Source organism: Pterocles gutturalis, unplaced genomic scaffold (genome assembly GCF_000699245.1).
Source record: "Pterocles gutturalis isolate BGI_N339 unplaced genomic scaffold, ASM69924v1 scaffold7731, whole genome shotgun sequence".
NCBI classification, from domain to species: Eukaryota; Metazoa; Chordata; class Aves; order Pterocliformes; family Pteroclidae; genus Pterocles; species Pterocles gutturalis.
The window spans coordinates 27,560-42,339 of NW_010097722.1; the positions used below are offsets into that span (position 1 = coordinate 27,560).

Consider the following 14,780-nt stretch of genomic DNA (forward strand, 5'->3'; position numbering starts at 1 on the left):
ACAGAATAAGCAGACTGTTCACTCACAGCTGCTACAGTCCTGTTAATACCTCACACCGCATTCACACAGTTCCATCAATACACTAAACCAATTTTGGCTACGTGCATATAGGAAAAAATAAAACAGGCTTTTGGCTAATGGAAAGTCAGTCCCCCTTTTTGCACACAGGCAGTTGTTTTTGCAGTACCGTGGCTGTTACACAAAACATAACATTACTTCAAACAATTTCATATAGTATTAACTCACTGTTGCAACCCCCAGCAGAAAAGAAGTTATATTACAGGGTAAGGCTAGAGTTAATATCGTATTCCTACAGCCCACAGTACACTCACCTCACAACCTGTATTGGTTCTGAGTTTCTGTACAGAGAAGTAACAAACTGCTGCATAGTCAGGGAAACATCACATCAAATTTTTTGCTCAAATCTCAAGCAGGTATTTTGTTAAAGTGCAAATTACTCAAATATGATACCTAAACATTCCAAATCACATTCAGAAAAAGTCTTTCAAAAAACATCAGGTATATTTTTTTTTACTTTCATATTTGACAATTACCACCAAGGAAAGCATCCCGGGTCTTTTCTGGTTAATGAACAAAGTGTGTAGACATTTTCAAATACAATTACTTACAAGCAGTCTTCTTTCAAAGCGACTGTTCCAACTCATTCAGTACGCAGCCTCTTCACACTACCCGTGGCTCTGCCAACAGTAATGCAGCACGGGGTCACTAGGGTTTCCTTTTAAAAATACTGAGGTGGATCATTCTGCTGAGAACAATGACTAACAATTCGTTAATGGAGAGACTATTGTAACTACCCTTTCTGCATTTACTAGGCCCCGATTCAGAAAAATATTTACATGCATTTTTACCTTTAAGCATACGCTTGAGTCCTAAATTTGTGTTTAAGTGTTGTCCTAAGTAGCTTCTTACTGTTTTTTCCGTCCATAGGAATAAACACGTCCCGCATATCCACAACAAATACATAGGCAGTAACAACCCCCCCCCAGCAACCAGCACAGCCTTGTCAAGTCCACCACAAGCAAACTCTCTGAATGCTAAAAGAAAGGAGGAGCTTTCTTCTAGTGCAGTAAGACTCTGGGTTAAGGACAACATTAGAAATTAAGATTTTGGGTCTTGAATTGGCAGACTTTTTATTTTTCAACAAATTAAGTAAAAAGAAAAAAGCAGCAGCCACCAGAAACAGTCTTGGCTCTAACTGAAGTGAAATTTGAATGTAAACGGTCCTCCTCCAGAACCAAAGGGGTTGAATCCTTGCCACGTGTTCCAGTTCCTGTGGAAAGGGTTGCCCCCACCCTGCTGACTCTCCGCATCCAGTGGGTCCTCTCCCGCATCAAACTTCCGCCTCATTTCTGGAGGAAACAAAACCAAGGTGGAATCATGGCACAGTAGTTAGGGCAGTAACACCAAGCATCTCTGACGACCAATAACCAATTCAGAATCGTCTCCCCTGGCCAGAGAACTGCAATTATCACTTCCATTGGCAGCATCTGTAGAACCTAGTTACTTCGAGTTTTTCAGAGCTGTCCAGGAGACTAGCAGAGAAGAGACTAACTCCATGAAAACACTGTACAAAAAAACTTCAAACAAGTCATTTGGTTTAAACCAATGAAATACAGTACCTGGCTGTCCAATAGGACAGGTATGAATTTCAACAGGGACAGGACAGTTGCACTTGGACCGAGTGTGTCCTACAAATAGTTGGGCCATTTTGTCCTTGATGAGTTTATTGTATGTTCTCTCACAGCTGCAGTCACTCAGGACAGTCTGAGGACAGACCATGCTGTATCCTTACAATTCTTTACAACAAATAAAGTCCAATATTGATCATTCAGTAACAGCATGAAGGTCAGCATGCAGAGCCCCAAACTCTTTCAGCCTTTTCCATGTAGCAGTCAGGCAGAGAGGTGTCTAGGGGGTGGCAGTTTGGAGGCAAAAAGCACATTCTTCAACTAGTTTTGTCCAGTGGGGACAATGTTGAAAGCCTTCCCCAAGACCCACAGACAAGTCACAAGCTACACCACTACTCTGTTATTTACACCCACATACAACTTTCAAGCATCCTGCAAGTGCCACAAGGTTTTTCATCACCTGGCACTTTTTCAGGACACCCATCTTATCAAGGCAGAGAATGGAAGCAAAGGAGTTAGAGAGGGAATCATGGGACTGGCTGGGGAAGGAATGTGGAAGATGTCCTCAAAGTAAACCAGAGCCCTATGATCTTAAGCTTGCAAATCAAAGCTTAGAGATTCAGAGGTCCACAGGCTTTACAGTTTTTCTTTACATAAACAACACGGCCACTAAAGCTGGAAAATGACCTGGAAAAAATATCTGGATGAAAGGAAAGAATGTCATTGCAATAAGAAGAGATGGAAGGCAATACAGATGGCATTACAAAAGCCAAATACAACCGGTGTTACTTTTCTTGCCCTGTTGGCTTGATAGGAATGGTAAACATGACACAAGAAACAGTGTCAAGGAGAAAGCAGATGAACATGTCTTGGAGATGTTGACAGCACAAACAGCACTTCAAAACAGATTTGATGCAAGTTTTAGTGCACTGCTTTCTCAAGATGGATAAGGGGGGAGAAGGAAAAAGGGAAGCTGTAATGATTCTTGACTTACATTTGCTGCATTTTTACATTACTGTAAAAAAGTAATTTAAAAAAAATTAAGTCACTGCATAAGAACAATTATTACCTGGGTCAGTGAGGACTTCTTTAGCAGCTGCTATATCAATGAATTTTTTCTCTGCTTTCTTCTTTTCTTCCTCAGTCTGGAAGTTATCAGGGTGCCATTGGGATGCCAGCTTTCTGTAAGCTTTTATGATTTCTTGCTTTCGAGCATTTCTGGATGGATAAAATTATCAGTAACTTACATTCTTCTAATTGTTCATATGCCACACTAGTGAATCTACAGGTTTATTTTAAACAGAGGCAGTAATTAAGGGCATCAGGAAAATTATGAGTTAGTTAACCTTCTGCAGGTGGCACTGAACATTTTCTTTACACAAAGACCAAAGGAAGCAGGTTGCAGCTTTAAACAAAGATAAAACTTTCCTTCAACACCCAGTTACATTATTTGGAAAGATGCTACTGTCTGCTACTACGCTGTATACAGTACAGTTCCCCGTATGAAGAATTTACAATCAGGAGAGTAACAAAACACACAAAGAGCAGAGATAAAATTAGTTCACAATTAGAAGGATGACCAATACTAGTTCAGAATTGGACATTTGTGTGGTCTTCATTAGAAAGAGAAGTAATTAGTTTCTAAAGGTTAATGGCAGAAGTATTTGATACATTTCAATTAGTCCTTTCAAACTCTTCCAATCTATCACACTATCTGCCACAATTTTACTTTTTGTTGCTTTCAGTAATTCTTTCCAGTCTTCATTTCTTCCCCAATTCATTCACCTGACTCTTGATCACCTATACTAAGGTTTTCTTGCCAAGGGATTTACTTCCTCCTTCCCAATGTTGTTTTTTTCATTCTTTCTAAAGGAATTGTAAATAAATGCTACTTAAAAGCTGGACACTGCTGAACTAGTACAGTAGGAAAGTCAAAGCAGCGAGTTACAGGAACAAAAACTAAAACTCAGCAGAACAAATCCAAGTGATCAGTCCTAGATATGCTGGTTTAATAACCAACTTTCACATCATAATCTAAGATATTAATATCTCACCTTTTTACCCCCAAGATTTTATAGTAATCCCTCTTCTGTGATTGCTTCAGCATCCTCTGGGCACGTTCCAGCCCCTCCCGAATCTGCTGGTCATTTTCACTATTGGCCTGAGCAGTCTCATAGTCTTTAATAGCTTTTATAAAACAAGATAATGAAAAAAAAAAAAGATTACACAACTCTTTGCAAACTTTAATTTAAAGAATTCAATCACTCACCAAAATGGAAGTTTTGCTATTACCATATATGAACAGTAGAACTTTTATTTCTATTTGCCGTGGTTTTTTTCCAAATTAGACAACCTTGGAGTAGAGGAGATTAATTTTCACATATAAATTAAGTAAATTTATTTTTTTAGGTTCATGCTGCTTTTCGGAAAGGAAGGCAAGTTACTAGTGGCAGGTTAGAACATTCTCCAGATGTTACAACAGTCATATGGATGAGCCTAACGAGCATCTAGGACTGGGACAAAACTGAAATCAAGAAGCAAGTTTCAGCAACTACTGTCTGAAGAGCCCACTGCATTATGTTAGTCCTACGTATTAATGTTCAACTGAAGGATGCATTATACAGCCTCTTTAAATTAATATTGCTTCTCCCCCAGTCTGTTCTCCATAGAATCACAGAATGGTTTGGGTTGGAAGGCACCTTAAAGATCATCTAGTTCCAGCCCCCCTGCCATGTCATGGGCAGGGACACCTTCCACTAGACCAGGTTGCTCAAAGCCTCATCCAGCCTGGACTTGAACACCTCCAGGGATGGGGCATCCACAGCTTCCCTGGGCAACGTGCTCCAGTGCCTCACCACCCTCACTGTAAAGAGCCTCCTCCTTAACACAATAGAAAGCCTCTTCTTTCAAGACAATTAAAGATGGATTTCAGATTACCACTAAGTTCATAATTAAAGCAAATATTTGCTTTTTACACCTCTGCATAATATGCAGACAGTTATATTTTAAGGGGTGTTCTCCAAAGGCATGCTCTTGCTTTTAATTTCAAGAGTTGCATTTCTCAGGAATGAAATCAAGAGAGGTACTGTAAGGTATTAATGAATTTTTAAGAAATTACAGGTCTATTTTTTTATTTTAGTAAACTACATTATTAATTAAGTGGTAAATGAAAGCTTAAGACAGCAAGTTTAAATATTCTTTGATATCAAGATTTATCAAGGGAAGCAACTGTTGAAGTCTTTAATGAGACTGTTCTTCCTTCACTGTTCTAATGCTCAAAGTTTCATTTGCAGATGTGTCTCCTAGGTTTCTCAAGTTAGATAAAGTACTTGCATCAGATTATTTCCAAGCAGATGCTACTTCTCAGCAGGTGTTACATTTGTTTTTCCACTGTTTCTGAGTAAGAAAGCAGGAAGTGCTAATGAATTTGTATTACCCAGACATCTCATACCACTGCAATCTTGTTTTGGTCGTTGAAAGAAAAAAAATTCAAAAAAGTATTTCCAGTGCCCCTACAATTTCATATACTATTGCATACAACATAAAATTTCTATTCACTTTCACATCACTGGACACTGCCATTTGCTGCTTGAACAAATCATTTTTGCTTATGCTGATATTTTTAATAATTTGTCCAGTCATAAAAAACCCTAAATACACTAATGCATGTGGCCAATGTATGCTGTCAAAATTGATAAAAATAATGAAAATACCAGAATTTCATTAGCACCAGCGTACTTCATCTGCTTCATGTAATAATGGGAGGTTCCATCCCAACATCCTGCCAAATGCAGATCAGGTTACTCAACTTCACTGAGCACCACATCATCTACAGCACGCACCATTGCTGGAAACCATGCTGCTCAGGGGTCAAGTATTTGCAATGATAGCACTAGATTTCTCTTTTTTAAAACTGATTTAAAGGCTGCAAGTATTAAGCATATGGGAAGGTACATTTTTTTTAATGCTGCAAACCACAGAGCGAATGCACCCAGCACACCTGACAGCAAGTACATTTTGCACTTTCAGTTGGAAGAGACTAAATTTTGATGGCACTCTCCAGTGTAGGAATTTTCCTCTTTCAGAGAGCTAATCACCCTTCCCACCTGATGGGTGAGGGTTGGAAGCAGGATGACAGCTTCCTGACCACAAGAAGTTTGCTATGAAACCAGAAGACTTATTACTAATTCATGGTATGTTGAGTGAGATATTTAATCACTTCTTCTCAGTCACTATTTCTAAAAGCACTAGTACCTCACAAGCCAACACAAGAATCACTGCTGCTTCTTACTGGCCTGCTATTTCAGAAAGCATCCTTTCTTCCTTTCATCCTGTCCCAAGACAGGAAAGGAACAACTAGTTTCCAGTATCACTTTCAATTTAAATACTTTAGTCAAATCTAACTCTCTTTCAATACAAGAATCTTCACAATCTCTCTATCCCTGGAGGTGTTCAAGGCCAGGCTGGATGAGGCTTTGAGCAACCTGCTCTAGTGGAGGGTGTCCCTGCCCATGGCAGGGGGGTTGGAACTAGATGATATTTGAGGTCTCTTCCAACCCAAACCATTCTCGAATAGTATTGTACCATATCTCTAAACACCTTAGCTGGCTTTCCTGTCTTGCCTGACCAAGATTGGCCATTATTCCATATGCAGAATTAATTTCCTATCAAACACAAGTAACTACAGACAACCTATGTCCGTGCCAACCCTGTCAGTGAATAACTGAACCAGTTATGCTCTTACTGAAATAGGGACTGTTTCCTCCTACAGTTGGGGGACTGAGGGAAGAACGTCCTGACCAATTTTGAAACAGCAAGGTGTTTTTTTTTTTTCTTTGACAAATCTTGTGCTGTGTACTTTAGACAGAAAGACTCCTGTTCTTATAAGTTAAGCCAGAAAGGGAGTCATTACACATCTGTCTCTGTAGACAAGCCCTGGATCTCATGTGATTATAAAGTAATTAAAACCATTTGATGGGAATCAGAACTCAGCTGTACATACTGAAGTGCATCTTGAACATTTAACAACAATCGCCTTCGAAGTTCTGAATTACAAGTACTTCAAAATTTCCTGTCTTTAAAAAGGAGAATAGGTGCCTCCAGCTTGAAGTTTTCTTGAGGGAAGAATGAGAAGCAGTTTGCCCCTTTAAATATGAGACTAAAATTTTAATTGCTCTCCTATTCCCTACAGCAGAGAGAAATCAGCCATCATTTTATAGCAGCTAAAGCTGAAGGGTAAGTGAAGACACCTCCAGTCAGACTAACATTAATGGGCTATAATACTGTTTATAGAGGCTCTGTGGGAAGGCAGAGTATAACTACAACCATCTACCTACTGTCAAGGGCAGGAGGAAGGCAGGGGATATGCTAAACAACAGGAATTTGGAGGAGCATAGTTCCACTCTAGCATGGCTGTCCACTCAGAACCAGGCTAGGCCAAGCCAGCCAGCTCCAGCCCAGGAACTAAGCTCTCCCACATCCCAGGTCTGTCCTCTCTGTTTCCTTATATCCCATAATACAGAGGCATTTGCTCCAGCATAAGACCAAGTTGGCTCTGTGTATTTGTGCAGGACCTTGCTACAAAACTTTTTTTCCCCTCTAATTTGCAAGAGTTGCCAGATTCTCTCACCCTAGAGAAACCAGAAACAGAGGAGAATTTAATGTTAGAAAAATCCAAATCAAGATTCATCAATTTCAAGAAAACAAACAGATCAATTCTGTCCACTGGTAAGAAGCAAAAGGGACATTTAAGAGGACTCACAGTAGGGATTTTTAAGCAATCCCTTTGTACAAAGGTTGTAAGTTCTCCAAAATGCTGTTTTCTTCCACCCTTTTTCTTATAAGGAGGAAGAAGGCTTACCAGCCTTAGCAAAAAGGGACTAAGACTAGGTCACTTCAGAGGTACAAAGCCTACAGAGCTGATGAAGAGGACTGCCTGAAACCACACCAGTCATGTTTATACTGTGTTTCCATTTGACTCAATGAGGCCTAAAAAAAGAACAAAACAGGTATCTCATTTTTGAAGTGAACTTCAAGAGGTGAACCATATAATCTCTCAGTGATTAATTTCTCAAAAAGAAAAAAAATCTGAGCATGCTATTAATGAGAACAGCTGACTCATGAATGTCTGAATTGAAAGTAATTTTTTTGTTCAGTTGTAAAGCAAAAGATCCAGTACCAGAAAACAGAGAAGGAAAATTGTTCTACGAGTACTAAAATCAACAGAACTAGTTTTCTGATGATTTAAAGCCTCCAAGTCCTTCCCCTCATCACATTTGACTGAAACAGTCCAAGGCTTCAAAAACTGCTGCATGACTGAGCCCAGGGGTGAAACAGACAGACTGTCTGAATTTCCTTCTTAAGCCTAGTTTCTTGTGGAAATGAGATTCACTAAATTAAATTTTGAGTATTTTTTTATAGTACATTAGCACTTAGTACTATTAAAGAAGCTAGGTAACAACACAACAGTATACTTGGAGACACTCACTACTCAATCCCTACTTTCCAAGGCTGTACATAGGACCATGGAACAGGAGCCACTTTATGGAAATCCTCTCATAGAAGATGCGGACTCAGGAGCAGAATCAGTTTACCGCTCTTAGCAGCACTACAGAGACACATGGAGGTAAAGCAATGGCTGTTACCTTCCTCTGCCCTCAACACATGCTAGGGGATAGAACAGTATTGTTTCACGCTGCCACCTAAAGATGTTAAAATGGAGTTCTTAAAATGGATTTACATCACCCTGACTATAATTACCTTTTATCTCTACATGCAATTCTCTGACACTGATGATTATATAAATTGTGTTTAAGTAAGTCAAGTAAGCTGTACAGTCTCATAAAACATCCTGAACATAGCCCACTGTTGTAAGGACAACTCTGCCTTAGATAAAACAAGCACATTCCACTTATACTAATCAAGACAAAATTACCAGCAGATATTTTTGTAAATCTGCAACTACCAGTGTTGATTAGGGATAACAACATAGTATAGAATCAAAGTGAACGCTAGAAATTTTTGAAACACTGGCTGCATTTTAAACGCCCACAAAAACGTGTGTGCAAACTGCATACAACTGTACCTTCTTCATACAGGTCTTCCAGCAAATAAGCTTCTGCTCTGTCTTTCAGGGCATTCACATTGTCTGGTTCCAGTTGCAGAACTTCTGTACAAACTTTTATGGCTTCTGTAGCCTGCTGATTCTAGAGAGGAGACAGTAAAACAAAATTCATGTAGTCGTGGGTTTTTCAAGGGGCTTTTTTGTTTGTTTTTAAGAAATTCACAGAGGGAGACCGAAACAGAATTACCTTTGATAAACAGTGGCAGATCCTTTCTTTGGCACGAGTAGCATAAATTGGGACATCTGGCTCAGTTTTCATTACAGAATCATATTTATTGATAGCATCTTCATACCTATTTAAATCATAAAGATAAGCATAATAGCATGAAATGTAACAACTATTTCAGGGTGTTGTGATTTATTCAGAAATTTTTAAATTCACAGATGTTCGCATTCTTCTAGCAGTGTATCTTAACTTTAATAGTTTTAAAGGTGCGGTGTGAGACAACAGTATGAAGAAAACATTCAGCCACTTGAAGAATTAAATCCCCATTCCCTTTTCTGTGCTATGAGACAGAAGAGCAGACACTATGCCTGGCATGCTTTTGCAGAAGATTACTACTACCATCCCTCACTCTGCATAGAGAAGTCTAAATTTAGCCTTCTGCTCAACACACCTCTCCACACTTGGAAAAAAAAGCATCTCCCTCTCTGATATCTAGGGTGGACTAAGTCTGGAGTCTTCCTGTGAGCGTTGTACTATTTGCATTTCTTGCTACAAAAACAAAAAAAGTTCCTTATGCCAGCTTGAATTGCACAGTTGTTTTCTCCCTTCTTCTTTGCAAGTTACTGAGTAAAATGTGTTTTTACTGTGAAGGTGTCAAATATGCTAAAGTTCCACTGTTTTAGTAAGAAATTGATTAGAACATTCACCTAAAAACGCAAGCATGTGATTAAACTCATGGGCTGCTACAAGCTAGGAGAAATTCAAGCTCTAAGACTACTCCCTGGAAACATGCTGATACTGGATTAAATAAGAGACTGAAGTGAAAGGAGTCCAAACAGATGGCTGGCTGTCTTCAGTTGTGCTGATTCACATTCCTGACGTATTTAATTTAAAAAAGCCACCTTGACAAAGTTTAATCACTTGTTAGGGGTCCTTACAGTTGGACGTTGTGTGCTTGGGAACACGTAAAACTGAAAAAAAGCAAGAGGTAGAAGAATACAGAGCCACTGTCTATCGTTTAACAAGGTGCATAAAAAGAACCCCATCAGTCACATCCACTTTTGCTTATCAAGGCACTGCAGAGTTACTAGGTGGTTTTATTCTAAAGATGTGGTCCTTTAATCACAGAATGGTTGAGGTTGGAAGGGACTTCTGGAGGTCATCTGGCCCAACCCCCCTGCTCAAGCAGGGCTACGCAGAGCTGGCTGCCCAGGACTGTATCCAGACGGACTTTGAATATTTCCAAAGTGAGGGAGACGCCACAACCTCTCTGGGCAACCTGCACCAGGGGAAATGAGAGGGTGGTGGAAAGCATTTCCTTATGTTCAAATGGAATTTCCCATTGCAGTTTGCGCCCATTGCTTCCAGTCCTGTAACTGGGCACCACTGAAAGGAGCCTGCCTCTGCCCTCTTTGCATCCTCCCTTCAGGTATTTATATATTTATATACATTGATGAGATCATGCTGTAGCAGAGAAGGGTCAGATGCTCCAGTCCCTCCATCATCGTAGTGGCACTTTGCTGGACTTTCTCTCTCAGTAGCTTCATCTCTCTTGTACTAGGGACCTCAGCACTTCAGGTGTGGCCTCACCAGTGTCGAGTAATAATATACGAGAGCTGACAAATATTATCCCTATCTTGGTCTTACTACCTGCTCCACACCGAAGTAAAGTATGCAAAGAGAAGACAGTAGCATCAGAAAGAATCAGAATAGGACTGTCACTATGTGAGTCACTATTTAATTGTAATTTGAGAGCTATGATCAGTTATCCACTTCAACTGACAGATGCAAAAAGCATCACTTAATCAACTCGTCAATCAATAAGAAGTTGGTGCCTCAGTAATGACTTTTTTTTTTTTAATACAGCAGTGAACACTTACCTGCCTTCTCTAATTAATTCCTCTGCTGACTCGATCTGCTTATTGAGTTTCTTTACTTGCTTATAGAGAGAGAAACATTGCTTATGGTCTTGGTCCAGTTTCAGACACTCCCGGACTTCACTTTTCACCAGGGGGAGGGTGGGGAACAAACAAAAAGACATCACCATACATTATGAAATTTTACCTAGAGACACAATGCAGCATCTGTAACAGTTCACAACTTGGCCCTCTCTCTCCCTTCACCCAAAATTTCAAGTAAGAAGTCTTCCAGAACATACAGGGACATGTCTGGTTTTGGTTTTAATTATTTTGTATTGCCAAATAAACAAAGACTGAGAAGTGTTACATTAATAACTGACTAAACAGCAGAAGAAAAACATACCCTGGAAAATAAGTTATATTCAGCAGTTACTGGATAAAATTGTTTGTAGTTTTTCCTATATATTTAACTCAGCGACATTACAAAATACCTATGCAGAAGTATATTTTGTGCTGCCTGAAACAGACAAAGCTCAGCTAAAACCCAAGCCTCCTCTTGATGGAATATCAGCCAAGCCTGACCCTGACTTTTCAATGTGAAGACTGTTTAATCAGACTGATTAGGGCAGATAACTCTTAAAATAGTGAAAAGTCTTTAAAAAAACCCCTCCAGAATGCAATAATATAAAGGAATAAGTTTTGTATCATACAGATTCATCATAGCACAACCAAGGTGTTATATTCAGAAAGGGATCACAAAGATCTTATTTTGCTCCTAAGCACAGACAAAAATACCTATTTGAAAATCCTTAAGCCTGTAAAGGTGAGAAGAAGAAACTAATGGAAGGACAAGATTAATCACCCATCAAGTCCAAGAGCTTCACAACTCTTTCTTAGTATATCTCAGAATGCAAAAAAAAAAAAAAAAAGGAATAAAGAAAAGAGGCTTATGCCTTCATTTGGATACCATTCTGTTCCTCAACATCTCTCTCAATTGTACTTATAAACATCTTAGGATTCGATTATTAACAGAAGAAGTCTACGTATGGATTTCAGAGGGAAAAAAATCCAAACAAACCACCTATTCTTGAAATCACTAGGCTAAGTGATGGTCAGCTATCAGAAGTCATCACAGAAGTGACCTATAAGCTCCAGAGATTAAGTATACTCTGCAAAGAGGATCCCCAATACTAATCAATTAGTTAGCATTTACTAAAAAAGCTATAAAATGAATTTTTGCAGTAATAATCACATGCAGTTTCCATCAACCAGCCTTTCTCATACACTGCCAAGAAAAGAAACTCCGGCTTTTTCAGTTCCCTTCACCTCCTACTGAAGAGATTCTGTGGCAGAAACCTTGTTGGAAGGAGCCTGGAGATGGAGGTAGCGCATCCGAGATTATGAGCTGCACAGAATGTAAGGAACTCCTGATGGACCTGCACCATGGCTTCTATTTAAGTAAACAAAATGCCAGGAACTATCAACTGCTGGTCGGCCAAGAATAAACATGGTGTCTTCACTGCCAGTTCTTAGCTTCTGGAAAGGAGCTTCCTTTATCAGATCCAGACCAGAGTTGCTACTCCATCCAAAACCAGGTTTTTCACAGTTTATCATGACCTATATCATCACATCTTCTGTCTCAATTGTAATGATTATAGCAAACAGTAAAATTACCTGAGTGATAATTCATGGTCCCCCAGCTGATAATATATTCTGCTGATTTTATAGAAGGCTTCAGTGTTATCACTCTTTAATTTGGCAGCAGCTTTCAAGTCACTAATGGCTTTGCTTGGTTCCCCTTCCTTTATATAACACTCAGCTCGAAGTTCCCGTAGCTCTGCATCCCAAACACAAACCTTGAGAAATCAAAATTAAAGCTTGTTTTTGGTCCATAACACTTCATTTATTTTGCTCCCCAACAAAAGAAAAATCCCATTTAATTTCACTTTGCCAATTGCAATAGCATAAGGTTCAAGCTGCATGCAGAGCACATGAAATTAGCATCTCTGCTTCCTGGTGGATGCTGTGATGCACCTGCCCAAATAGAAAACAAAGGCCTCAAAAATTTGTAAATGATTCCATGAGCTCATGCAGGGAGATGAATTACATCTACTGGCACTGCTTCAACTGGGACAGTCTGTTGAGCCTCCAGGGAAGGATATCAGAATCATACATTATTGCATCTTCCCAAAAGAACAGGGGCAATGAACAGCAAGGACCAAGCTGTCAGTTGTTCTCTAGAAAGAAGTCTGTGGGCAAGATTCAGCTATGCAAAATTTGACCTTGGTATCTAGATTTTAAAGATACATACAGAAGTAGTAATGTCACAGTATGGCAAGAATAATTACTTAAAAGTAATTGCCTACCATAATTCATTTTACAGAACTTATTCTGAGTCTTATCATTTGTTTGTACACCATCATTTTAGAGAACAAGGCCTTCTGCTTTTTCACATTCCCTCCCCACAAACAAACTCCCACACTTTGGCAGTTTCCTCACCAAAAGCTAGAATGTTGTAAATTCCAAGTCTGTTAATTGCATGTGAAGACTCACAGCAGTTAACTGTCTTTCAATATATATTTCTATATGACACACAAAATGCCCACGATTCATTTATTCACACTTATACTATCAGACTACCTATACTGACTAAGATTCAACAAATGCAGATATCTAATGAACAAGCTGAAAATCTAGATAGCTATACACATTAACTTTGTGATTTTTTAAATCTTTTCATCTTTTAAATCTATTTCATTTTCTCAAGACAAGAAAGTGCCAACTTCATAGTGACCATCTACCGTTTATCAAGTTTCATATTAAGCACATGCAAATTGCCTGCATACAGGTCACAAAAATCTAGATTAAAAAAATCCCTATGCCTCCTATATTTGACAAAACTTCATTGGTTTGAGAACTTTTTTCCCAGTTTACCCAAGAACCCTGAACTGTGGAAAAACTGAAAGTATAATCAAGAAAGCTATCTCCAACAGAAGTTAGGGTTAAAGATACAACTTATGCCAAACTACAATCTATTATTTTGACTTTTTTACAGCTAGTGCTCAGCATTCTCCATTCTTTAACTTCATTACAGACCCATGGTGCTCAGTAAAACTGAGCCAATTACACCAAGTGTTTTAAAATCAGTAAAGAAGTTACTAAGCAAAAATACATAGAAGTCAGACAGGAGCTCTTACTTCCCTTTCACAGTACCATTTTACTTAACACTTACTGCCAAGATGTCACCAAGAAGAGAAATAGCGGCTTCATAATCCTCTTTCTGGTAGGCAGATATTGCTTGTGAATGCAGGCGCTGTAGCTCATCAGATTTTGTCAGCTGAGTCTGGGCTTCTTTTTCCTCATTATTGCTAGGATTGGATTTGAGCTGCAAATATTACCAAGGAGAGAGACTGAAATGCTTGTTCAAGGACGTCTTTTTCTCCCATTAATAACTGTATCATGGAGTACTGACTAGAGCTGCAAATACGGCAAAATTAGTTTTCAAATTCCACTGGAAATGTTTCCAGCTCCAAACTTCAGAAAAACAAAGGCATTTTTAGAATCATAGAATCATTTAGGTTGGAAAAGACCCTTAAGATCCTAGAGTCCTAACATAAACATAATGCTGACAAGTCCGCTACTTCCACTAAACCACGTCCTTAAGTGCCACATCTACGTGTCTTTTAAATTCCTCCAGGGATGCCGACTCCACCACTTCCCTGGGCAGCCTGTTCTAGTGCTTGATAACCCTTTCAGTGAAGAAATATTTCCTAATATCCAATCTAAGCCTCTCCTGGCACAACTCAAAGCTGTTTCCTCTCATCCTATCACTTGTCACTTGGGAGAAGAGATCGACACCCAGCTCACTACAGCCTCCTTTCAGGCAGTTGTAGAGAGCAATAAAGTCTCCCCTCAGCCTCCTTTTCTCCAGGCTAAACATATCAGTTCCCTCAGCCACTCCTCAGAAGACTTGTGCTTTAGCC

General features: G+C 39.2%; 1 protein-coding gene across 1 annotated transcript; it reads right to left on the reverse strand.

Annotated features, from left to right (window-relative positions):
• Nucleotides 1-1,125: 1,125 nt before the first annotated feature.
• On the reverse strand, nt 1,126-14,182 carry DNAJC3 (DnaJ (Hsp40) homolog, subfamily C, member 3; the record flags this gene model as incomplete). The annotated part of the gene is made up of 8 exons (XM_010085290.1): nt 1,126-1,370; nt 2,719-2,867; nt 3,704-3,836; nt 8,734-8,854; nt 8,960-9,065; nt 10,819-10,938; nt 12,472-12,653; nt 14,030-14,182. Coding segments are annotated over 8 exons (1,122 nt in total), but the record flags the coding sequence as incomplete, so codon positions are not given.
• Nucleotides 14,183-14,780: the final 598 nt, after the last annotated feature.